Here is a 26,706-nt window from a genome sequence, read left to right on the forward strand (position 1 = left end):
AACTGGCGCTTAATTATGCTTCAACTGGTAAAGGCAAATTACGTCATAAAAGTACCAATTTAATGAAGTCTATGACCAGAAGCAATGGCCTTCAGTTAACACATTCAGCACGGTAATGAAATTGCTTGATATTGCTTCTTAATATTCCCACTATTAGTGCTTCCTGGTATTTTTGTGCTTTTAATTTATCAATCAATCAGATTTTTATTGCTCATGCACGTCACTCATGAATCCTGGGAGACGCCAGTTGCCGTTGTAATAGGTGAACTCCCAGATCCTTCCAACCACATATACATGCGCAAGGTGAACACCGAGACGTTTGTCGAAACCCTTGGAACAGGTGAGGCCGCGTCGGAGTCCACTCTTAGGGGTGATGGCACTGCAGCTGATGCAGTCGTAAATTCAGTTATGAACCTGATAACGACGCGACGGACTGCGAAGCTTCCATGCCCAGCAGGGCATCGAGCCGTCTATATATTAGTAGACGGCGAAAATTGCACAGATCCAGAAGGAGTGTCACAAACTCCGCCATTTGATGCACCGTTTAAACGACCGGGAGGAAGTATGCACCATAATCACAGAGTACGTATCAGCCACAAAAGCACAATAAACAAAAGCAAAGCTCGCTGCTGGCAGGATCTGGGCGGTGAGGTGAATGGGAACCCGGGGGGGGGGGCTCCGTTGTAAACTGGTAACTCGAAAAATCGGGCTTTGCTAAAATCCTGTTCACTTGAGGCCGAACAGATGGATCCCATTGAACAGGCACTATTCCCTACGCACCCCGTACGGGATGATGACGGCAATGCGGAGAACGTTGAAGAAGTCCGCTCTATGCAAAATAAGACGGTGCAGGACCCGATGGCGTCCCTGCAACACCGGCCAAACCCATTGCCCTGCGCATTCAACGCCTGCCAGAAAGAGGGAATTTGCCTTCTCGTTGGAAGGTGGCAAACCTTGCGTTGATCAGCAAAGGGAAAGGCGACCCTGACTTGCCGTCTTCACCATCATCACCATCAACGGCGGAACAACCCCTATCCGGTCTAGATCCTTGTCTTAGACCGTTGTTGATGTTGAATGGTCTCAAGAGTGATCCTGATGCTTTTATCTGGCCTCGCATATTGGTCAGGATCAACCTAGTCAGTCTTATCAATTTCGTCAGGATACCGAATTCTCTGATGGCCGTGTACAGTTTTACCCTGGCTATGCTATCATAGGCGGCTTTAAAGTCGATGAATAGATGTTGCAACTGATGTCCATATTCCAACAGTTTTTCCATCGCTTGCCGCAGAGAGAAAATCTGATCTGTTGCTGGTTTGCCTGGAGTGAAGCCTCTTTGGTATGGGCCAATGATGTTCTGGGCGTATGGGACTATCCGGCCTAGCAAGATACGTGATATCTCTATAATTGCTGCACTGCGTTCATTTTCCTTTCTATGTATGAGACATATAACGCCTCTTTGCCAGTTATCAGGCATTGGTTCGCTATTCCACACCTTGGGGATCTATCGATGAACCGCTTGGTGTAATTCGGCTGTAATTGCATAGGCTCCTGGCGACTTATGGTTTTTCAGTCAATGAAGTATTTGGCAGTATTTATCCGTCGTCTTCAGTTGGCGGGACCTCAAACTCGCCGATGTTCTGGTTGTTCAGTAGTTCATCAAAGTACTCAACTCATCACCCCAATATGCCCATTCTATCGGAAATCAGATTTCCCTCTTTGTGTCGGTAGGATGAGCATCGAGGTGTGTAAAACTTCATCCTGCTGACTTGTTGGTAAAACTTGCGCGTCTGGTGCGGTTGCTCCCTGTACTTTTCGAGTTCACAGTCCTGTTTGTTCTTCCAGGCCTCCTTTTTCCGTCTGTGAAGTCGCTTCTCCGCTCGACGGAAAAGTGGGAAGGGATACCCTGAAATTGAGTCAAACGTGGAGGAACGGAAGAAAAAAAGTTACGGTTCAGGGCTTCGGAAACCTAGTGCCGCGGTTGTTGGGAGTGGAGAAGCGGGTTCCCGGCCGTCGATATTCAACGGCCGCAGTGCTTCAGTAGTGGGAACCTTAGCTACTGTCGCATCTAATGTTACAAGCGTACGGGAAAGACTGGAACTGGCTCCATCGACGGACCCGTTCATAAGAAGCTTGCGCAGATCCCCTCCCACACGGCCACAAACCCCGCGATCGCTACCCCCAGTGGAAAGTGTATAGCGGGAGTCTTCGATAAGGAAGAATCCTTGACGTCGAATCACCCGAGCGAAGTCTTAGGCAGAGATTAGTCCGGAGCTGCCTTTACTGCTTTGGGTAAGAATATCATGGAGCTGTGTGAATTCATAAAGGAGTGCAGAAACATTCACCAGAATACAGGGGCCATTATAAAAAGCATCCGTTTGGCGGACTGCAAGGCCCAGGACAAAAGCGGGGGAAAGCCGTTGAAGTAAACCAGGCAACTCAAGCAACGCCTGTTCAAAATACAAAAGAGGAGAAACCGGGGAAGGGACTGCGCGAAAAGCTGAATGATTCAACAGGCCAGCAAACCCCGGAAAGAAAAAAGAATGCAACCAAAAAGGCGGAGCACATGAAGAATACGACTGAAGTTGCCAGGGAAGCTGTTGCAGCAGCGACCTAGAGAAAAGGGACCGGACGTTCAAATAAGGATGCGGAAGCTTCGAGGAAAGTGGAACCGCAGTAAAGAAACAATCGGACGAAGATAAGGCAGGAGATGATTATCATTTACAAACTGAGTGAAAGGACATATGCTGACATTCTCAGTAGAGTAAAGACCTCTAATTCCCCAATGTGAGTCTCCCAAGTATCAACCGCATAAGACGGTCTCAGAAGAGAGAGAAATCTTATGTTGGAGCTCAAGAAATCCAAGGATGTAACTGCGGACGAATTCTTGAGCCAAATCGGAAAGTCTTTAGGACAGAAAGCCGAAATAAGGGCATATCGGAGATCACTATAATCTGCAAAGGAGGAGGTTCGTAAAGCATTGAAGAAGCAGTTCTATCTAGTCGGACTACAAGAGTGGTGAAAACGCTGAGAGAAGCTTACGAGGAACATAAACCACCATCAGCACCTTACCAGTGAGGATAATACTCAAACTGTTGCTTTAGATGTCTTGGCTACGGTTACATTGCTAAAGCATGCACTAATCCAAATGACAGGTCGAAGCAATGCAGGAGATTCGGAGTGGAAGGCCATATCAACAAGGACTCCGGTGCTGACCCAAATTGCCTACTGTGCAAAGCGAAGGAGGATGTGGACCATCGGCACATTGCGGGCAGCAGCAAGAGCCTGGAATAAAGATGATTAACACAAATCGCAGATGAGGCTGATACAAATCAGCCTCAACCACTGCGGCGCGGCGCAGGATCTACTCTCGCAAACCATCCGCCAGAAAAACATCGATGTGGCCACAATTAGTCAGCCTTATCCAAATCACGGTGTTACCATTTAGGTCAAAGACCAAACGGGCCAAGCAGCGCTATGGGCTTGTGGAGAACAAGCCTTTGAAGAAATAATGGAAGGTGAAAGGCGCGAAAGTTTTTTAGGGGGACACGTTTTCAACAGCGCTCAAATCTGACATATCCAAAACTGGTACGGGTAGAGGAAAAACCACTCAAATCACCTGATGGGTGATGGAAGCATGCAACCCAACGTAATCGCAAGTTTGCGAGCTGCATGTTTCCGTGCAATGAGAATTTGCCAGAGGCTCAGGGGAAGCCCGATGGCGACCGTCGAGAGAAGGAACAGAGGCAAATGCGTGGCCGCCCAAAGGAAGCCATTCGGAAGAGCAAAAGAACTACTTTAAACAGTCGTGTAACAATGCTGACATACACTCTTAAGGCGATGCCTACAAAGTGGTAACGAAAGGGCCGCGGAGATCATCTCAGGTGACCTGTCCGCACCTCCTAAAACACTCTGTTCTCTCACCACGAAAATAGGGAAGGCAAACATTTGGCGAGCTAAATGAGGGGATAATACTCCCATTAACTGTGGAGGAGCTGCGGGAAATATGTGGTAGGGTCGGTGACAACAAGGCGCCAGGTTTGGATGGCATCCCCAACCGAGCTTTGAAACTAACAGTGAAGACTAGGCCCGATCTTTTCGCCAACACCTTCGAGACGTGCCTAAAAGAATTAATATTCTCTCTCTCGCTGGATGCAATGGGAAAGACGATGGTGAGGGTCATCTGCAACAGACTTCTACCCATCGTCGAAGCCAGCAATGGTTTGTCAGAACGCCAGTTTGGTTTCCAACGTGCCCGCTCTACGGTGGACGCAATTAGCATGGTAGTAAACCAGGCAAAAGGTGTACTGATTTCTGGCGGCTGCTGTGCCGTGTTGGCGCTGGATGTCAAAAACGCATTCAACGCGGTCAACTGGAACATTTTTCCTTGTCGCTGAAAAGTGCCTAAACTCGTGCTAATCAGCAAGGATAAAGGAGACCCGGAGCTTCCCCCTGCATACCAACCACTGTGTATGCTGGGACGCTGCTGACGACGTTGCGACACTTGTTGCCGGACGCACTGTTGAACAGGCGCAAAGCAGACTTGGCATATTGATGCGACGAGTAAGAGGATGGGTGATTGCTCAGGGTTTCAGCCTTGTACTGGAAAAAACCGAAGTAGTCATCTTGACCAGAAGGAGAATCCCGACCCTGCGTCCCATATCGATAGGCGAGTTGACTTGACTATAGAGTCAAAATCAGTAGTTAAATACCTTGGTTTAATGCTTGACTCGAAAATTCTTCGAGCAAATCAAAGCAGCAGCGGCCAGGGTTGCAGCTGGAGTTGCGGCCTTGAGTCAGCTAATGGCGAACGTTGGGGGCCCTATATTTACTAGGGGACGTCTCCTTATGGGAGCAACGCAGTCAGTTCTGCTCTATGGCGCGAAGGTATGGGCTGATGCCCTTGACAAGGAAGTGCTTCGTAAGTGCCTTGTTCAAGTCCAGAGACAGGGAGCTTTGCAAGTGGCGTTTGCTTATCGCTTCGTCTCCGAATTGGCCGCGATGGTGATCGCGGGAGTGATCTCCGTTGTCCTCCTTGCCAAGGAGCGCAAAGTTATCTGCCACAACAAGGACGAGAACTTAAGAGAGGTAGCTGCCCGTGAAGCACGTGAACGTACCCTTACCTTGTGGCAATTCTCTAGCGAAATGAGCCAAGGGGCAGGTAGACTGCGCGGCTCATCGACAATTTAGACCCGTGGCTGAACCGATCGCACGGTGAGATTGATTACGGGTGAACTCCCGAAATATGTGAGCACAGCTCGGTTATTTGTGGTTGGCCCTCTAGTGGGAGCTTCATGGGGGTTGTGGTGATGCTCAAGAGAGAAGAGACCTTCGGGTCTCGGCGTAGTGTTGCGTTTCAATACGGGTGCCGTACTCCTTAGTTCGGTAGATATTTAAGTAGGTCTTGCATCCACCAGTATGAATGCTAAGCCATGCACTTGGTATAGACTGGTACCATTGTTGCTTGTCACAACGGGGCTCTGATTGTGGTCACAAAATCAATCCGTGTCCTAAGAAGACCGTGGGATTAAGTCTTCCAGACAGGTGCTCACGTAAAACCCTCAAGGACTTAACTTCCTTACCCAACTAATAAGCGGGCATGGAGGTTTTCAGTCTTACTTGCATAGGATTGGGAAAGCGCTAACTCCTGATTGTGTATTCTGCAATGGAGTGGCGGACGATACTGAACACACCTTCTCCTCTTGCGAAAGGTGGGACGGCAGACACAAGAGAGCCCTCCCCAGACAATATTGTTTGAGAGATGCTGAAGGGCGCTGGTAGTTGGAATCGCGTTGCGCATTATGTTCAGACGCTTCTTATTGCGAAGAAGATTGAATTCGGCGGAGGGATCGAAAGGGGTTCCCTGAACTAACAACTCTACTCCCCCCTTCCCCTCCCCTTCAGTTGGTGAAAGGGGTTCCCTTACTTGAAGACTCCCAAAGCCGGGAGAGTAGGAGGGCTAGCCCGAAGTAATGTGTCAAACGGTTCCAGGCTAGTTCTCTGATGTCAGAGTTTAGTTGGTAGTCCGACAGCATACTATTGCGGAAGTCCAACACTCTGTGCGTAAAGCCTTCACCTACCCTATTCCCAAACAAAAACCTTCGGAGAGGATTCTGATACGGGACGGATGAGGGTCCAAAGAGTATATTATCACGTACGGGGTACCACGGGGATCAGTACTTGGTCCCCTGTTGTGGAATACCATGCATAATGGGGTACTTGCTCTTCGTGTCCCAGAGAGGGCTAGAATTGTCCACTCTGTTGATGACCTAGCTGTGGTTGTCACAGCAAAACACCCAGAAGATGTGGAGGTCTACGCGACGGAAATAGTAAGGGCGGCAAAATCCTGGCTAGAAAGAACCGGGCTGACCTTGGTAGCCGCGAAAACGGGAGCGGTGTTGATAACCAACCGGCGGAAAAATAACACTGCGAAAGTAGAAGTCGGTGGATATACAGTCGTATAAAGCCGGCTATCAAATATCTGGGGATGATAATTGACACCAAATTGAGCTTTATGGAACACCTAGAAAATGCATGCCAAAAGCCAGCCAGTGCCACTGCGGCACTTGCAAAAATGTTGCCAGATATTGTTGGGGCGAAACACTGTCGGAGGTTGCTTCTAGCCGGATTGGTGCATTTCATCCTACTGTCCTCGTCACCTGTATGGGCAGAGACAGACTCTCATAGACGGAAGCAGGTGAACTTGAGGGTTTGCAGTGCTTTTGGAACCACATCAGATGAGACAGAATTGTCGGTGGTAGGCATGATCCCTGTCAACATTCTTGTGAAAGAAGTGAGTGCGCTATACCATTCAAGACATATGCAGGGGCACAGAGAGCGTTGGACGCACAGTCCTGTTTTCAACATTAGGGTGTGGCTTGAGCGGAAACATGGGGAGACCAACGGCCATATTACCTAGTTCTTCATGGGACACGGTGGTTGCTACAGGCAGTACCTGCACCGCTTTGGGTTGGATGATTATCCGAATTATTTTAGATACGGTGGCATACCGGAGGATCCAGAGTATGTGGTGTTTCACTGCCCTAGATTTGCAATGCAGAGAAGGAACTTAAGCCAAATGTTGGGCAGGAGCGTAAACCCGGAGAACTTAGTAGCATAGATGCTGAAGTCCGCGGAGAGCTGGCTTACCGTTTGTTCCGCAATCTTGCAAATACAGGAGGAGTTGCTGAAATAAAAAAGAAGGAGAAAACCTGAAAGGAGGAGAAAGACTAGTGCCTAAGGCAAACTTACCTCGCGACATAATCCTTAATGGTAGTCACACCGGGCTTCTTTAGACCCTTTAGATTTTCATAAAAGTGGGTTTATCTCTAAGTAAAAAGTTTATCAAACAAATCCAACTAGGTCACGACATCCTACGTATTCTACCGCAAAGTTATCAAAAATTCATGAGGATGCATTTCTAATTCATTCTCTTACACACTTCCTAGTCATAATAACCACAACAGAAAACTTCATTCCCTCAACCTTCCAAAATTAATAAAACCCACCAGCCGGAAGCATTCAATTATCCCCAAGGATATGTTTGATGATATTGCCATATCCTTACAGAGAAATCATTGTGTATCCATAACCTTTCGTAGACTTACCTGTGACCGCATACCCACCAGAGATCGTACATTATTTTCCCGGAGCGGATTTTTATTAATAGCGAGATATGTACATGTATATGTCCTTAATGTTTCAACTGTACGAATCGAAAGCTTTTCAGGGGAAAATTGGAAACAAATACGATGACAAGGCGGAAAAGGTTTTCCGTTATTTATGTGAAGTGGAATGAAACTCATCCACCACCTGTTCGAAGTCGGAAACATCGTGATCCTTGGGTTGGGTAGAGACAGTTGATGTTGGAAAATGGACAACTGAGTTCAGTTGAGAAGAGAATCAAGTTGGAACTATTATCCTTGGAGGAATTTGCTCAATGTTTAGCCTTGAAAATCCGTGTTGGACTGGCTTCTGGTTAAGCCGCAGTTTCATTATGTTTGGACCACGTTAATTATTTCCAGGAGACAAATGAAATTAAGCAGACTCCTGAAAGATACACACCCCTTAGGTGGTATATAAAGGACGACCTCCGATTTACTTCATCTAGATGAAACTGACAACTGTCAGGAACAACTTGAAAGGTGTTAACCCCATCCAAACGCTCATATCCTGCTTCCCAGCACAGACTATGAACACTTTCAGTGAACCCCATTAAACACGGCCAAAGAAATATTCTCTCCATGAAGGATTTACTACCAATAAATCAAACGACCGGATATTTATCTTATGCTCTTATTTAGGACTACCAAAATGCCGAAATCAATCCATATGATATGTTACATATGGATATTGGTTTTTCTGGTGAACTACCGGAAATTCCCACCTTTCTCAGCCACTCTTGCTCATGGTCCTTTTTCCTACTCGATATCATTAATATCCCAGCGGGAAACTAAAAAGCATTGCATCATTATATCCTTGTAATACCCACCATTCCTGGCGAAATGATTTTCCGGGGAAAATTAAATTTAAGTAATTTAATTTTACGATTTCATAGCATGAAATCAATTTTGATTAGGAAACTTTACTAACAATTTTATTCGATTTTCCACTTCGTTTTCTCATAAAAACTTCTTTTTTCTTTTCGTGCGCTTTGAACTCTGTTTCGAAAGTTATGAAGGGAAAAGTCATCTACGATGACGGCGTTGCGGTGGAACCATGAAACTGGGTAACCTCCAGCTACTCGTATATAGGTAAGAAAATTACGTTTTGCGGAAAATCACTATATCGGGTGGGAAATTTACGTTATATTGTCGCCGATCAGACCAAGTGACGACGAGTGAGGGTAGAAATCGAAAAGATGGTTTCCGCTTCCAATTTTCCCCATGCCTTTATCCTGGATTGTATCCTGCACTGCTCGCTAAAGCCAACAGTTTTCCCCGAAGAGTTCGGTTTCATTGATATTGTTCAGTGAAAAGGTGTTTGATGTTTTCTAAGTTTTCAATGCGGTCGAGCTATCAGAGTTTGTTTTTCTTTTTCGAAAGTCATTACGTACCTGGGATTGAAATTGATTTTCAACATGAGAAGGCGAGTATGGGGGTGAACTGGGATAGTTTTCCTCACTTTTACGGGAATATATGGCATCGACTGGATAATATTTGTAGGTTCTGTGGTTTCTTTTTGAAAATGAGCAAATTATTCGAAAGAGCGTATCTGAAGATTTTCAAAATAATTTACTCATTTTCCAGGACAATATAAGATGAATTTTTGTATTTACTCAGATTAATTAAACTTCAATATCTTATCCGAACGTAGACGACGTGATAGCTAAAGTGGATAAGCATTGGTTTTGTGATTTTTTGCTCCGGGTTCAAATCACGATCATCATGGAATTCCACCTTATTTGTGAGGGCCCAGTGCAATAGTAGGCTTATCACTTGCCGGACATAACATGTGATGATAATGAAACTGAAACCTAGTCATATTGAAAATAAAAAAAGGAGAAATTAATAAAAATAATGAGTGAGTGCAAAGGCTTTTGATGCAATTCTCGAGGGTTGGTTTCAGCCCAGTCGCGCATGTTTTGTTTGTTAACCGACCCACACAAATGAAAATGGGCTTCATCGCTAAAAAAAACAATAGCACCCTCGGAAACGACATCAAGAAGAAGCTCACACGCGTTCATCCGTTCACGTCACGTTCTGAAAGTTCCTGCACTATCGCCATCTTATAGGGATGAAAATGAAGATCGTCACGAAGAATTCTTCTCACAGAACGATCGGATAGTCCAAGGGCAGATGCGTGTTTGCGCGCAGAACGCCGTGGCGATCGCAACATTGACGCTCTCACTGCTTCAATGTTCTCAGGTGATCTAACGGGCCGAGGGACTCCAGTTCTTCCTTTTGTCGCACTTGCAGTTTGTCTGAATGTAGCGACCCATGTAACAATTGATTTGAGGTCTGGGACGGGAGCCAACGGGCCTAAATTAAAGCGATTCCGAAATGCACGCTGTGTTGCAATAACCGAACATCCGCTTGAAAAGTAAACCTCAAGGGCAAAGGCACGCTCCTCACTATTCCAACGCATGATGGCGACTGAACCATGTCGGGACAAAACTTTACAGTATCCTCTCTTGAACGAGACCACTAGCGCTCCGCTATGACATCAACTAACTGAGTGGCGCGCATTTTAAAAAAGGAAGTTATGCTGCCGCACCCTGTAGTATAAGGACGGGGAAGGTTTTGTTGGTATTGCAACATAGTACCTCAACCGGGGTCGTCTGGGATCTTATCGCAGTTTGGGTAAACGGGTGAATTGTCCAATTTTAATAGGTACTGGTAACTTCCTTGATGCTCTCGGCGATTACAGTTAATCTGGCCATGCTTCCTCTCTTAAAACACCTTGCTGATAGAGGCCGGCATGTGTGGTCATTGGCCCTTTCCTGAACGTTTCTGTCCCTCTTTTTACCTATTTATAGATCTCTCCCTGCCGTTTTCCGTCTGCCAGTAACCAAATTAATTAGACGGTTTTTGCTTTTCGGTGGTGTTTTTATTTTATCCGCATGTAGCGACATTTAGGAAACCACTGGTACCCTTCATCAGTGTAACAGGTCTCTTGACCTCTCAAGAAAAACCTATTATAGATTACCCGCTCTAATATTTTCCCAATAATACCTAGGAGACATATGGGCCTAGCTGAAGGAAATACCCCATACAAAACAACAAACCCGTTTGGTGTAAATTTCACCGTCAGCTTAAGGGTCAACGCTCGAAACTTTTCTGTTGCTTATTCAGGGGTCCTTGAAATGCCTCTTTCTTGCTGAAGAAATAACTCAGGAAACAGGTAAAACGCATGATCCGTGAGAATGACCAGCCTTTAAGTAGTCTCATCACAATTCAACGGGATTAACTCCACTCCAGCTTCACTAAAGACATTCCCTATTTGCGCCAGATCGTCCCTACCTACTGCCATCAGAGACGTTCGTCTGGCTCGGTGCCACTTACCAATAATTAGTTTCCTACTAGGGGATACACATCCCCGTGGAAGAAGATTCGAAAGAGGGGTTGAAGGTGAAATTAATCCTCTTTTTGATGTTAACTAACTTAGGCCAGCTTGGCGGCCTAGTGTGATTATTCTCCAGGTTGAAGTTGCATAATTCCGGCAAGTCCTCACATTGCCTCCTCGCGGTGGCCGCTGGAAAGCGTCTCCCGACGGGCCATCCAACTGACTGTTCATGTGTTAGGGGCAACCGTCGACGTCGGAGACCCTAAAAACAAAGACCGACAAGAACGTTGGTCACCGAAAACCAGCTAAGAAGCGGAGGTCCACTGGAAACCTGCTCAAGAGCGAGTACCAGAAGACTATGCATATTCTCAGCAAGATTACTAAGAATAAGGAGGCCGGTATTGTCGTCAAGCGGAATGAAAAAGACTTCGCTAAACACCAGGCGATTGTTGAGGAATGTAATAGCAGACGCGGCAGACGAACAGAAGGCGAAGCCTACGGCTCCCAAAAACAATCGATCTCAAGACAAGGTCGAACAAAAATTCAAGCGGAGCAGAGTGGGCAAGAGCTCGAACGCTAAGCAACTTCTGCAGAAACCTTCGGGTACATGGCTTGGAGTCACTTACCTATAGCACTGGCGAATGGCAATTCCTTTAGCGGCATGCTAGCACGGGAGATGTGGACCAGCGTTGAGGTCAAGCTGTCGGAGATGGTCATTGAGAACCTCATGGACACCAAAGGCGAACACAGGGGATTCATCCCCGACTTTGATTCCTCTCAATTCTGAAGGGACTTTCTTGGTTCTTACGTTGCTAAGTTCAACGATGCCTGGGAAAGTATAAAGCTCAAAATCATCCCCTACAACAAAATCCCCAGGAAGGACAAGCTTGTTGAATCCTTGCGCCATCAAAACCCCAGGATCCTCATTAACGGCTGGATAGTTATCAAGGGAAAGGGACCCCAGGGGAAGAAGCCATCTTTTCTGCTCCGTACAAATGGAGAATACTTGAAGGCACTTGAAAGAGTAGACTATAGAAAAGGTGAAAGTGTTCCGCTCTGAAAAACCGAGCGGCGACCTGAATCCAATCGACGCCACCAACGACCTAGTGGGGAAGACGAGGAATGACGGTGCGACAGGGACTGACAAACTTTCCACGCAAGCTGATGGTACCGCAGATAAATCTGCAGCACTCCAAATACACCTCGGCCTATCTGATTGTCTTCCTCATAGAGGAAGATTTCGAAATCGCACTAATATAGGAGCCTTGGATCGGAGCCGACCGGACCATCAAAGGGCTCCAAACAAAATTCTATAATTTATTCCAAAGCACGTGAAAGTCCTGGGGTTTAACGTAGGTACTTGTCGTGGAGACTTAATCCTACGGTCTTCTTAAGACACGGATTGATTTTGGGACCACAATCAGAACCCCGCTGTGACGGTACCAGTCTATACCAAGTGCATGGCTTAGTATTCATACTGGTGGATGCAGGACCTACCTAAATCACTACCGATCTAAGGAGTACGGCACCCGTGTTGAAACGCAACACTACGACGACGCCCGAAGGTCTCTTCTTGCTTGAGCATCACCAACAACCCCCATGAAACTCCCACTAGGGGGCCAACCGCAAACAACCGAGCTGTATTCATATACAACAGAAATTCTCCCGAAGTATATGAGTCCAGGGGCTACCCCGGTTGCCATGGTACCAGTATGCCCCTGGTAAGGTTTCGTTGCCGAAGCCACTTCAGATGAGTCCCCGTGCAGACTTGTGTCTGATCGCCCTAATTAAGCCTTGGAGCATTCGCCTACTGCATCACGGCCGGCAAGCCAATGCGATACAGCGTTTTCCGGTGCCACCACGTGGAGGTTCTTCTCGGCCACTTGGTTTTGGTTCAGCCGACAGGGTTGCCGCCCCGTCTTCCTCCCTGCCACCTCAGAGCACCTATTTCAAAGCACAGGAGACACTGATCATAACAGACCTAGAGCATGTATCCTTGCGAGGTACGGTCTGCACGTTTTTTTGTGCTCGGACCTGAGTTCCAGCCAACTAATCGTTGTCAAACTAGAGCAGGCGGGGGCAGAAAACTTGTATATTTCCTCGGCTGGCCTATTCCTAGTTGGCTCATGACCAATCAGCACCGCCAGAAGATCAACAACATTTGACGGCCACGATAGCAACAATGAAGTCCAACCTGTCGATACGCTGCGGTGTCAATGCAGGGCATACGCTTTGGGGAAGCTCGGAAATAAATAAGACAAGTGAGTAGTTCTTTGATTTTATTATTAATACAAATCCGTCGGAGTGTAACAAGGCTAGTACACCCACCTTCTATTTCTCCAGCTCAGACAACTGTGATGGTCCTTGATATCAAACTGCTAAGCAACAATGTGATTTTTAGAGTGGAGAACTGGACAGCGTCTGATCAGAGACATTTCTCAGTTTGGGGAAAGTCGTACCATGTCCTTAAAGAACTTTTTCAGATCATAATTTCTTACTTGCTTTTCAGTCTAGATTTCGCCGCAAAGGTCTCCAAGACCTTCAGAGACCCCAGGGGGATCGAATGAAGGAAGGGGCACAAATTGGCAAGATAAGCACGACAGACGAACTGGAGTCAAAAAGTCGGGGCTCTGAAAAAGGAGATACGGTCCAGCAGTTCCTCCAGGTCCATCAGCCCGTTTTTGATGTCTTTGCTGACATTCCTCTGGAAAAACGTTGCCGACCGCATACGTTTCACCATTCTCGCGCATTTCCCGATGAGCTTTTCCTCTCCGGCTCTAGCTAGGACAGTCGACTGCACTTGCACTCGGTTTGTGCCCGAATCCATCCGCTCAGGACAAGCGATTCTGACTGAGCTTTTTAGGAATATGGGTACTACAAGGCATTGGAGTTGCCATCTCCGTACGGTCAGTAGCGCCACTTTATAAGGCTTCCTCTTTTTTTTGGGCGCCGCGGGGTCACAACGAGTATGTCAGCCCTCGCTGCCTCTTGCTGATCGCTGCGTCCAATCGCACTCAGCTCTTTTTACTTCCCCGTTATTTCAACGATTTTTTTTATTGGTTTATGTGTATTCTCCATGGAAAATTCACCAGCGTATCGTGTGCAAGGAACCGGGGCGCAGTAGTCATCAACGGGTATACCCTCGGGGACACAGATCCTACCCTAGTTCCCTGAGGCCTAACTTACACTTTTCTGATCCCAGAGTTTACGGACGAATTAGTGCTCGCTCAGGGCAACGCGATCTACTAGCACCGGTTCAATGCACACTACCCGACCAGGGTCCCGAAAGGGCTGGCTCCTGATACACGTCACAATTACCACCTTGGCAGAGCTAGGCCCACATCACCCGTCCCGTCCGACTCCCAGTGTATCCCGATGTGTACCAGTCATTCACGGTTCGCTATTCACCGAGAAGCTTTCTTGAGGCTACTACCTAGGACGCAGGTATACTGCCAGCTAGAGAGTCAGAACTACTTACTCGGGGACCTCGGGGACATTACACCCCGTACAGTAAGCGACTCCTTGAAGGTCGCTAACGACCTGTGAGGGCTGGACTGTGGTCTTGTGTGTTTTGTGTTAGTGATATCTTGTGACGTCTTTCGTGTTATATTGTACGCAAAGCGGCAGTTGACTGGGCTAATTCCAGTAGTACTGCTGTGCTAGTCACAGCGGGGCTCTGATTGTGGTCTCTAAATCAATCCGTGTTCGAAGAGGACCGTGGGATTATGCCTACACGGCAGGTACTCATGTTAAACACCCAGGACCTTCATGGCCTCAGCACCTTGTTGTAGAGCATCGAAAAATGAGCAAATCTCTCGCTTCTTCCCTTCATGATATTAATTGCATGCTTTATTATGTCTACTAAATCCTGTTTGTCTGCATCTTTATATTGTCAATATCCATATGGATTTATTTGGTAATTACGTAGCATCCCTTTTCTTTCATTCAAATGTTATGTTCAAGTATAATTTGAATTTTCCTTTAAGATTTTTCCCAACCATCCGCAACTGATGTGACTGCGATATTCCATTGAAATTAAGCAATCCCAAACATGCTGGACACAAATAAACATCTCTCCTGAAACCTGTTCAAGCACTTACCACATTTCTCGTCCATTTTCAGTTCGGAATATTCTAAAATTCGCTGGCCATTTGAATAAAGATACTCCTCACCGCTCTCAAGGAATTTAATCACATATCGAAGGTCCTCGTCCAGTAACTTTTCAAGCCACTTTAATCCGCACTCTCACCAGATAAATATTTCATGGGCAATTTAACATAAATGGCCACAATATATTCCCTAATGGGAGACCGCTATTAAATTATCTTTTGCATGGGATATTAAGCACTACCTTTTCTGTGGTTTTTCAGGGAAGAAGGCGTAGCATTCCCACCCGTCTGCGGTTCGATCTATTTTCAATATAAGGACATAATATCTAAATGATAGAATCAGGTTGAGAGCTTTGCAGGGCTATGTGTGTATCCAGATTACCATAGGGAAGACCTCTTTCCTCATTTCTGTATTGAATGTACCGAAAGGGTTCTATCGAGATTAGGAGATATCAATATACATTTTTGAGGAGTTATTGTGTGTAAAAATGCCTTGGGTCAATAGTTCATTGGGTTGGCTGCTTCCTTGCCGTATGTAAGGGCACTTCAGATATTGGTTCTCTATTTAAAGATGGGGAGATGCTGGGGGTTGAAACGATTAAGAGCCACCTAACTGAGAATTGGCCCTAAAAAGCTCCCTTAGATATGGAATAGGACAGTTAAGCCGGATTCAAAAGACATTTGATTAATTCGCCGAACCCACATCGAAAGAAGCTTTAGGATTATAGCCTGAACTGCGATACTTTGCGAAATTAACAAATTTTCAAACTTATACTGACGTAGGTATCTAATATCTTGCGATGAGTATCATAGCTATCGAAAATTCAGCTCCCTTGGCATTAATTCCATGGGAGAACTTTCTCTCGAATTTTAATATTTTCCACTTCAAAGGGAAATAAAGTTGAATTTATGTGAATCTATCTTCTATTCACGAGAGTTCAATATCCCAGAGTTTAGAACTTGTATCTTTTATGTGCAAAACTTTTTGAAAAACTTCCCAAGTTCGAAAGATCACATGTACTTTCCCCGAAGTCCATTGAAAATTGGATTCAATCAAAATATTTGAGGTAAATACTTTGTAATGTGATATTACTTCCAATCAGACCAAAAACCTTCATTTTCCCTCCAACCTTGCCGACCGGTGAACATACGGAAAATTGAAAATTTGCTGGTTCTAACCCATTGCATTGCAACAAATGAAATATCCGGACAACTCCAGGAATCAGATAACCACTACGGATATTAACAAATATAATTTCTCGTCAAGATACAATTCCATTTTGATTTTCAATTTAGATGATAGAAAGCATGGAAGAGTGTGGACTTCATCACCGTCCTGGATGCCCGCAAATCATTTGGGGGAGACCAGAGAGTCCGTCATCTGTACTACCTGTGTCCAGCCAGGTGGAATTTAGAGATTTGGGATCGAAAATATTGGAGGAGAAAGACTCTTTATTGTAACAGCGTCGCCCAAAAAAAAAGGAAAATGAAAATTAAAATGGGAAAATGCCGCTAGTGATTCGGGTTAATCGAAAGGAGGAAAAATCAGAGAGCTTAAATTAGCTACAAAAATAGCTTATCAAGGCTTACCTGGAAACGGATTTCCAACTAGTCTCCCGCGATAGCTAATTATGTTTATGCTCAGATTTGCATAGACTGATTGGGACGAATCTATTTCGCTCTGTTTTCCATTTAATCATGAAAATTATACAATGTAACCACGATTCCAAATTAGAAAATTCATAATCGAAATCCACCACTACTGACTCGGCGAAGATCCGAAAATTCATATGGAATAAGTGGCAGGAGTAGTTGTCCTGACGTCAGCCCACAGTAGTATTTTCCAGGTTGAAGGTTTCAGTCTTTGCATTGTTATATGTAGCTAGGAAAGCCTGATTGAGAAAATGTAGCCGAGAAAGATAATCGACACCAGAGAAACTGGTAGGTTCGGGCACAATACATAGAACCAAAAGACATCGGACAGATAAGACAAAGTTGTTGGATGGCTACGATCCTAGTTAGCCTCCGAACAAAGTGGACCTACACATCCCAGTTAGTCATCATCATCATCATCAACGGCGCAACAACCGGTATCCAGTCTAGGCCTGTCTTAATAAGGAATTCCAGACATCCCGGTTTTGCGCCGAGGTCCACCAATTCGATATTCCTAAAAGCTGTCTGGTGTCCTGACCTACGTCATCGCTCCATCTTAGGCAGGGTCTTCCTCGTCTTCTTTTTCTACTATAGATATTGCCCTTATAGACTTTCCGGGTGGGATCATCCTCATCCATACGGATTAAGTGACCCGCCCACCGTAACCTATTGAGCCGGATTTTATCCACAACCCAACGGTCATGGTATCGCTCATAGTAGTTAGTAGTTAGTAGCCCCGGAAAACTAGCAGTCGGCCTGATGGTGAACTAACGTGAGCGACGACAGCAACGGGTCGGCAAGTGTAAACAGCTCTCAGGCTATTGTTACACCTGCCTTTGTCGCGATTATAATTTTGGCAGTACATCCAAAGCCATGACTCCAAAAAGCTGGCAGTGTATGCTCTATTGACATGAATCCCTGAGTAGCTTCTGAAGCAGTAAATGCAAACTCCCATAAGGGTTAGTAGCAACCCTTTTTTTCTAGCGGAGATACCGGCTTGCAGTTGGCACCCATCAACACTGCCTCAGAGGAAAAAGAAGCTAGTCGGGGGAGGGAGTAGCAACGTAAGAGAGTTCCAGCAGGTAAAGAGGGGGACACAATCAATCTCAAGGTCGGGAAAAAGTCCACGACGAAGGAACCTCCGAACTTCGTATGACTTACTTGAATAAAAAATGAAAACAATAGACGAGCTCACCAACCAGCGGAAACGAAAGCCATGTCACCATGACAGACAAAGGCTACTTAAAATGTACGGGCGATCTTACGGGAAATTAAGGGTTCTATCATCGTCCAGCGACACATCTCTATGGATGACAAAAATGGCACAATGAGGAGGGAAGAACTCCAGGGTCTTATCGCGTATCAACGAAACTCCTGTCGCAGGGGATCTGGCGAGGAGGCAAATCGGCAAGAGAAAACTGATAAACAGAAATGAAAAGATCTTCCGCCAGTGGCGCAGTAAGACGAATTCCCCCAGTTGGTAACCAAACGGGTTAAGCAGCGTCGAAAAAAGGGGAAAATACAGTAACAACAACGTCAATTGAATTTCGATGAGATGAGAACAACGTTAAAAAACCGATAAACCACGGGTAGAGGCCAATGAAGGCAGGTCTTCCGCAGCAGTCCTTTGAGCAATCCACAATAGCACTAAATCAGAACACCCTGGGGTACACGTCAATTATACCCGGCTGTCTTGAATCGGGGGTTTAATTATCGAAATTGGGTCGAAAACTGCTTCACCGGCGGTCTTCGATCGTCTTCATTGGTTGCAACATTTTGCTTGATCACATACCTGATATGGATGGAGTAAAGATGCCCTGCAATTACTGTTCAGGGCATCAAGCCAACATTGTTTCGGGCAGCCCTACAGTTGTTTCCCATCAATTTCGATGCCCAGGCCAATCTTGGGCATTTAGCAATTTTGTAACGCAATTCAGTTGGCTGATAGCAAATCCAAGATATTTAAATAACTCACTGTCACCGACTGCGCAAGTGCCTGTTTTATTGGGATCGGTTTTAAAAAATTTTGTTTTATTCAACGATTTAGGGAGATTCCGAGTCCCGCCATGATGGACACAGCGGTACTGGTTTACTGAGTGCAAGTTCTGTATTCATATCGGCGTATGCGAGGCCTATCTAACATCTCTGCCGCAACTAACTGTACACTAACTACTAACTACTCCAATAGCTCTCCCGGGATGCCCGACACAGGCCGAATCAAAACCAACTGGGGTAGGAGAACCTCCGTTGTGGTGGCACCGGGAGACACTCTATTACATTGGTTTGCCGGCCTTAATGCAGTAGGCGAATGCTCCAAAGGTCTAATTGGGGCGTCAGACCCGAGTCTGCACGGGGACTCATCTGAAGTGGCAATAGATCACGAAACCTTACCAGGGGTATACTGGTACCGTGGGAACAAGGATAACCCCTGAATTCACATACTTCAGGAAAATTCCTGTTGTATGTGCGTTCAGCTCGGTTGTTGCGATTAGTCCCCTAGTGGAAGCTTCATGGAGGTTGTGGTTACGTTCAAGTGAATAGAGACCTTCGGGCCCCATGTCGTGTTGCGTTTCAACACGGAGGCAGGTACCCACGTAAAAGCATGGAGATGTAAGCCCCCCCCCCCCCCCCCACCAGATATCTCTTCCTTCCGTTAAATTCGCCGGTTTTTCTGCTAGCTCCCCAAACTATCCTATGATTTACTCTCCCGTCACTTTTCCTCAGTCTATGTTCCTCTCCTCCCTTCTGTTTCCTAGTCGAATATCTCATTGGCAAGTTTGACGAAAATGTCAGCCTTAGTTACAAAAGTCTTCCAAATCTTCTTCTGCATAAAATTGGCCAGTCCATCTCCCTTTCCCTTTTCATTGTTTTCAACAAAAGCCTCGAAGAGAACCATTTTTCTACCCTGCGGGAAAAGGCTCTCATCATCTCCATTAAAAAAAAAGAAAAGGGGATCGCACTGTTGCTGAGAATTTCCATCCCATTTCACTCCTTTCCTCCTGTTCCAAAATTTGGAAAGGCATGCCAGCGACTAGTTGTCCAAAAACTTTAGGTAGTTAACAACACGGTTTTTTTAAGAGTAGGTTCAATACCTCCAACCAGGCTCGACTTCAATGGCTTTATCGCCAAATGTCAAAATTTACTGGAGAAAATGAATACTATTTACACTGATTTTGCTAAAGCTTTCTTTACTATAAATCTCAAAGTACTTCTGTCCAAACTTTCATCTCTAAGCGACACCATTCCACTTGTTACTTGGCCTGCTTCCTTCCTCACCAACCAATTCTGCCTCTCTCTTTTGATGACTGCACATCCCATTCCTTCTCTCCCTCTTCTGCCGTCCCACAGGGATCTACTCTGATATGGTCACCCTTATGTAACTGTGCTTGTCTCTTGAAAAGAGGTAAACTCACCCCTTCCCTCTCCTTTACGGGAAACTTTTGTCGTGTGGAATACCCCCCCTTCCCCCCGGCTACACTTTCTGAACTTGCGAGAGATAGTTTTATTGGGTAATAATCCCAATCAGGGATCGTGAACCCTGAGGTCAGTATATTGAAAATTTCCGCCTCTTAAAAATAATCCCCTATACCTATACTTTACTATTTTCAGTAGGTCATAGATTAAGGCACTTGCTTTCTCCTCGTGCTGAGGACAATAACTAACTAGAGTTAACTCTGCTTACTGTCAGCTAATAATAAATAATAAATTAATAACCGGGACGAGAGCAGATCCCTCAGGAACTCCTGGGACATAAACCCTCAGAGGGCCAAACCGCCACTCATGCTACCAGATAACCTTCGGTGAGGCTTCGTGGCAAGAGCCCCTCCACTTCGCTAATAACTGGAATAGTTCCAAATATTGACAGTCTTTGTGGAAGTGGACGATGAACAAATGCTTACGTGGAAATCTGTTCGAAATATTCTCGCTATATATTCGTTCGGGTTTGTTTCTTTATGGCGGGCGGAATCGATTGGAGACATACTGCCTTTCACTTTTCTTGTCCGGGTGCTTCTCGTTTTATGCTTACACCCAAAAGTAAAAAACATTTTGCAGACGACTATGGTTTCGTCCAGAACTCTCAGACGGTGCCCCTGCCTCTGCCCTGGAAGCAGCACGACCGAAGGGGCTAGCAAATGTAACTCGCTCCCTTTTATTGATTCGCAAACATGACATGGGTGCAAATTATATCAATGGGAAACCGCCAAAGATGAAATAATTTTTGTTGAGAATTAAGGGAGTCCCGAGGCTTTGAATTCAGATCTTTTTTTATGGCGTCCAATAATTTTCTTGGTTGGCCTGTCAAGAGAACTATCACCGAGGAAGACCACGTAGGATTTAACATAGTAGAGTAATTCCAACTGTACTTTATTTATGTCTATCCCTGATCTCAGAGATAGTACGAAGTTACTTGCTTCAAACTCTCCTCCTTTATCTGAGCTTGGGAAAGAAGTTTACATAAATAACATGGCGGATTCCTCTAAATTTTAATCTTTTAACCTGCAAATGTTGACAGCCGTTTTGATTTTGCCTGGTACAACAATCTTATGTTTAGAGCCAGATCTGAATTTGAGGAGTTTTGTCAAGCTGTTACTTTGAATGCTCCAAGCACAACTCATATAGATCTAAACATTGGGAGTGGTTGTAGCAAAAATCTGAATTCGTCTCAACTTTAGAGATGACCTGATTCGCAAATTATTCCTGATATTTGTCATGGAAAACAGAGTAGACCAGAATCACAGAATCACCTTGGGCACCAAAGTGCTGAACCTAACGGAAATCATCACTATGCAAATATACGACTAAAAAGTAAAAACAACCACAACCACGATACAAAGCTAATTCTAAAGCTTTGACTCAATTAAGCAACTTTTCTGTTCCTGGTCCTCTCATTCAACTGTCTGCTTCTAGATGCTCTAGCTTTCTCTTCCCATCAGCCGACCGTTTGAAGAAAAAACAAAGACACTAACATTTTGTATTAATTGCCGATTGCCCTCTGTTGGACACAACTCATAAAACAGCTGACCTAACGTACCCTAGAAGTGTATCCGCAATGTCACAACATTGCTCTGACAAACGTTTAAATATTGGTTATCGAGGATAACTTCTTGGGTGAAGTCCATATAATTGTTCGCTAATATAGGCACGTATATAGCATTGCAATTAGAAATATAAATGAAAACGGTCAATGATCAGCTTTGATTTATTCTTCGTCCTGGGTCGAGTTTTTAGAATGCCAATTAGTTCTTTTACTGCATGACTAAACATCATTAATGATGACCGCTTACTGCTTGGTCCTCTGGTTTCATCCTTTACCATTTTCAGAAGAAAGTTATTAGTTTATTAACCGCCGAATGATCTGTGTATTTATTTTTTTTTTTTTTCATAACAAAAAATTGGACAGTTAAGAAATTTATCATCTGCTCTTGGGATGCACTTTTCGCAAGGAAATAATGTGATCATCCAGGATGATTTTGCATCATTGCACATAACTGGTGGTAAAAGAGTTGATGCCCAGTAATTCTCCTCACTTATTTCTGCTTTAGTGATCAAAAGCCTATTCAATTACTGACAACTTTCGGCAAAAAAATAACTAAATAAGAAGCAACGAAAAATATCTTTAATAACTTAAGATTTTACACTCGTGTGTACACGTGGTTTCACCGAGAGACAACGAAAGACTACAATTGACTGTACTGTCTTTAACCGGCACTAATGGAACCTTCAACTTGAAAGCCATACTACGCTTTGGTTGCCGGTTATTATACTGCTTGAGATAAGTGGTTTCTACCAAAAAATAGACAAGTGCGAATTACAACAGAATCGCAAAAATAATTGCGTGTATAAATACGCAGCCTCATTGGTAGGTAATATCATTCAGTCCTGTGTTCAAATCGAAACAACATATCCAAAATGGTAAATTAGTAGTGTAAATACATTTTTCTTGATTGATTCAAACGTTTTACTTCTGCAGAAAGCTGTCTTTGCACTGGTTCTTTTGGCCCTTTTCGCCATCGTTGCTGCTGATGTATCTGAATTGAGTGGTCCATCAAACGAATATTTGCCTCCCTTCAAAAATGAACAGGACTTTGGGCGCATCGCAGCTGGATTTGGACCACCAACTCAATCTGGAGAACCAGCACCAGCTCATAGTTTCGGCCCTGATGGTTACAGATACAAAAACCCAACTGCTCGCAGATTTTAGATACTTTGATGTGATAGTACTGATAAAATGTTTAATTGAAAATAAATCTGATATGCTGGGATAAGAAATGCCTGTTATTTAAGTTGCAGATTATGCGTCCCTTTTTTTACCTACACCATCAATTTTGAATTAGCTAAACCGCAAATTGGAATACTGTTCTAACAGGGACAGCACCTGACTAGGCAATTAAATTGAGACAAGACTTTATCTATTCAGTCGATAGTAAGCTCAAAAATATTTTGTTTTGCTCCTTGCAATTCAGTACTCTCCTTAATAAATTCATCTGTAGTATGGTCAAGATTACAGCCGGTCAGCTCAGGTTTGCCAAGTACTGTTTAAAGGCTGACCCGATACATACGACTTTTTTCAAAGGAAACATCGTCGCCTCACCTTAGATTCCGTCTCAATCTAGGAAAGACGTCTAGTCGCGTTCCATACATATTCCAGCAACATCTGATTTTTTAAAAGTCATCCAAAGAGGGGATGATTTCTTTTCTAGGGACTGGGGAGTCCTAAGTCCGCATCCATTTGATGCCGGACCGGACCAAATGGAGGGCAACTTGCTCCCACTCTTGATGGTCCATCGACTCTTCTTTTTGGGTTTAACATCCAAGTTTCCAAAATTAAAAGGGAACGAAGGCAGCTAATTTTGTAAACTTGGGTGTTAAACCCAACAGAGGAGTCCGTGGGCCATCAAGGGTAATAACAAGTTGCACTTCCTTGGGTCCGCTCCGGACTTGCATGCATGCATTTGTACTATATAGGCTAGAAAATGCGGGGGCAGGTCCTTTAGATACTTCAGTCCTTCTCACGTGATACATAAAATCTACAACTCGATCAGACATAAGAAATGGAACTCGTGCCGATAATTGGTTTAAGTCAAACAGTAATTTTTTCCAATCCTACCAGCTACGTCTGTTACAAATGATGGAAGTGAACCCGTGGAAAAGAGCCAATTCTGATGTCAAACTTCTAATTTTCCAGTTTGTCGAATAAAGATGGAATCAGTTACTAAACTTTGCTTTCGACTAGGACCACTTCTATTGGATTTCATCTTTTAAATTTTAGCCGACATGGATTGGTAATTAGATGGGATGGTCAAAATGACTATCCAGGTTAACTGGAGTCAACCACGAATGCTGAGCCCCACCAAAAAATCTGACAAGTGGCGAAAGTTGATTGTAGAGGTCCGCCATCTTCTAAGTGCAACTCCACTCCTAACCCCCGTAAAAGTTCAAAAAGAATTATCGAAAATATGGCAGATGGCGTCAGATGCAAGAAAAAGGAAATATATCTTATTGGTAACTGATTCGAAAAAGAATAATAGTATCCAGTCGAACTGTCGAATAAAATTTTATAACACTCGGCCATAATGTATTGTGTATCGTGTTTCTACAACACTTCTAATAAATACAATACGAAATTGATAAAGTGTCATTTCAACATTCTTCAGATTGCCGCCTTCTACGATTGGTTTTGGCACCAAGCTGGACTGAAAAGCCCCGCCCACCGGACGCTATATTTTTTTTTTGGTCCCGCAACACTTTAAGAATTGCTTAGGCAGTTTCTCCTCCTGTATATAATGTTCTTGCACGACACCGTAAGTTGATGTGACAGTTCAAATCTTGACTATTGAGCTTCTTTTGAATTTTTACTTTTTAGACCACTTTTTAATTTTTTATTATTACCGGTACCTAATTTTTCAAAATGTGTCATGCGTTTGAAGTTAAAGGGTGACTTCTGTTTGGCGACCATTATTGGACTTGTTTCCAATGCCTCCGACATTGTATTGTAGTCAAAGAAACCTGTCAACTCTATTGACAATTCCTTGCTTCTCACCAAATTCCCGGTGACATCGATTTCCACCAACTATCTCGTCCTGATCGAGATCTTACTTAAATGGTAGAGTAAATCGTGTCTTCTTCAAAGGTTGCTTATTTTTCTCTTGGGGGTAACTCAAGGCTCCATTCTCCGTCTATTTTTGTTGTATTTCTTTTTGTCTAGCCTAGATGATTTAGAACAATTTTCTGTTATCGATTGGCCCAATGGTTCAGTGGAGCCTTCAGTCATATTTTGACACATTATGTTGATGCATATGATGTGCAATCGGGAAAAGTTAAAGTGAGGAAATGCTACTCTCGCTATACTATGCTATTCACTAAAAATCATCTCCGTATTATTTCAATGATCAGTTTTTAACGGTGATTGCATTTACATTGCATACAAAGACCTCAGTGCAATCTTTGACAAGAAGCTCCAAATCAATCTTCATTATGTTGACGTACTCAGCCACACCTCCTCTTATCAATTCCTCAGTTATCCTTTTTAATTCCTTCGTACATAATATTCTTGAATATGCTTCCATTGGCTCGATCACCAAAATTCTGATAGGGGGAAACGGCAGTTATATTTTATTTATCCTTTACCTAATCTCAGTATTTTATTTTTATTTTACTGAGCGTAACGCTACGTGGCTTCAAACCCTCGTCCTTTGTCTAAGCCTGGCTTCCGATGATTTTTCATTTGAACAGAAGAGAAACATTTTCTTTTTGAGAATTCCAAAACCATTCCTTTATTGAGGAAATTTAATAGTCCACCGAAAATAAAATGGCACAAAATTTCAAAAATCGGGATGTTATTTTATTTTTCAGGAAAACCGAAAACCTGATTCCCAACAATGTGGTGTAGGGCCGATTTCACCCCGAAAGAAACACATACAGAAATTTTGTTTATAGCTTTCAATGAGGCTTGAAGTGAACGACCCAGTACCATGCTTAACTCATTTTCGAGAATTATGTGACCTTGGAAACTAGACCCCTCAATTATTAACGGCAAAATGCACCATCTCTCACCAGTTTTTCCACTGCGTCGGTACCTCATCAGTAGTCGCTTGCAATACGTTCTTCCAGAAATTGGACAATGTAAAATCTGATGATCTACTCGGTACTCCAAAACACACACTCGCTCGCTAACAACTTAATTTCAATTACCCAAATTCACTTAAATTTCCAATCCCACATTAGTGCTTCTTGCGCTTTAAAACTACAATTTTCCAATAGAATTAAATCTCAATTCGAACTGCTGTTCCGCAGCCCTGGTTCGCGTCAAATCAATGAGCCTGTGTCATATTACAAGAGCAACCAAAGCTCATGTAATCCAACCGTTGACAGCATTGTCAGAAAAAAACCTAACTTTGCGGAAAAGGGAAAATCTACATGAGCAATCCTGTGCCTGAAAAGTTCCCACACAGCCATTGTACAACTTCCCAAGTTACGACACTTTCCCTAACGTTCTCTATTAATTTTCTATCAAAATATTTTTTAAAAAAATGGCACCTTTCATACGACCCTCAAAATCTAAAAATTTCCTTCAATTTGTATATGGATTTTGAATTTTCGTTCTCAAAATATTTGGTGAGAGAATTTTCCGGAGATTGCCTGACCAGTCACTTGCTCTATTCTACCTCGACCTCGCGAAAGTTGAGCGTCACTATTATGTAACTTGGTACAATAATTTTATACGTGAACCTATTTTTCAATTCGAACTTGAGCAGTCATGCCAAACTATTACTTTGAATGCTAGAAGCATAACTCACATAGATATAACTATTGATGTCGTACGAGAAAAATCTGATTTCGTCTGCTTCCAAGCTACTTCAACTTCGGAAATATATTAACTAACAACAAAATATTACCTTACACTTGCCACGGAAAACAAACTCGATAGAACAATGACCAGCTG

The 26,706-nt window shown here is 44.1% G+C and overlaps 1 protein-coding gene across 1 annotated transcript; it reads left to right on the forward strand.

Annotated features, from left to right (window-relative positions):
* The first annotated feature begins 22,567 nt into the window (after nt 1-22,567).
* On the forward strand, nt 22,568-23,042 carry LOC119655535. The gene is made up of 2 exons (XM_038061449.1): nt 22,568-22,676; nt 22,735-23,042. The coding sequence occupies exons 1-2, from the start codon at nt 22,674-22,676 to the stop codon at nt 22,963-22,965; spliced, it is 234 nt and encodes a 77-aa protein (XP_037917377.1). The 5' UTR covers nt 22,568-22,673; the 3' UTR covers nt 22,966-23,042.
* Nucleotides 23,043-26,706: the final 3,664 nt, after the last annotated feature.

Source organism: Hermetia illucens, chromosome 4, assembly GCF_905115235.1.
Source record: "Hermetia illucens chromosome 4, iHerIll2.2.curated.20191125, whole genome shotgun sequence".
Classification (NCBI taxonomy): domain Eukaryota; kingdom Metazoa; phylum Arthropoda; class Insecta; order Diptera; family Stratiomyidae; genus Hermetia; species Hermetia illucens.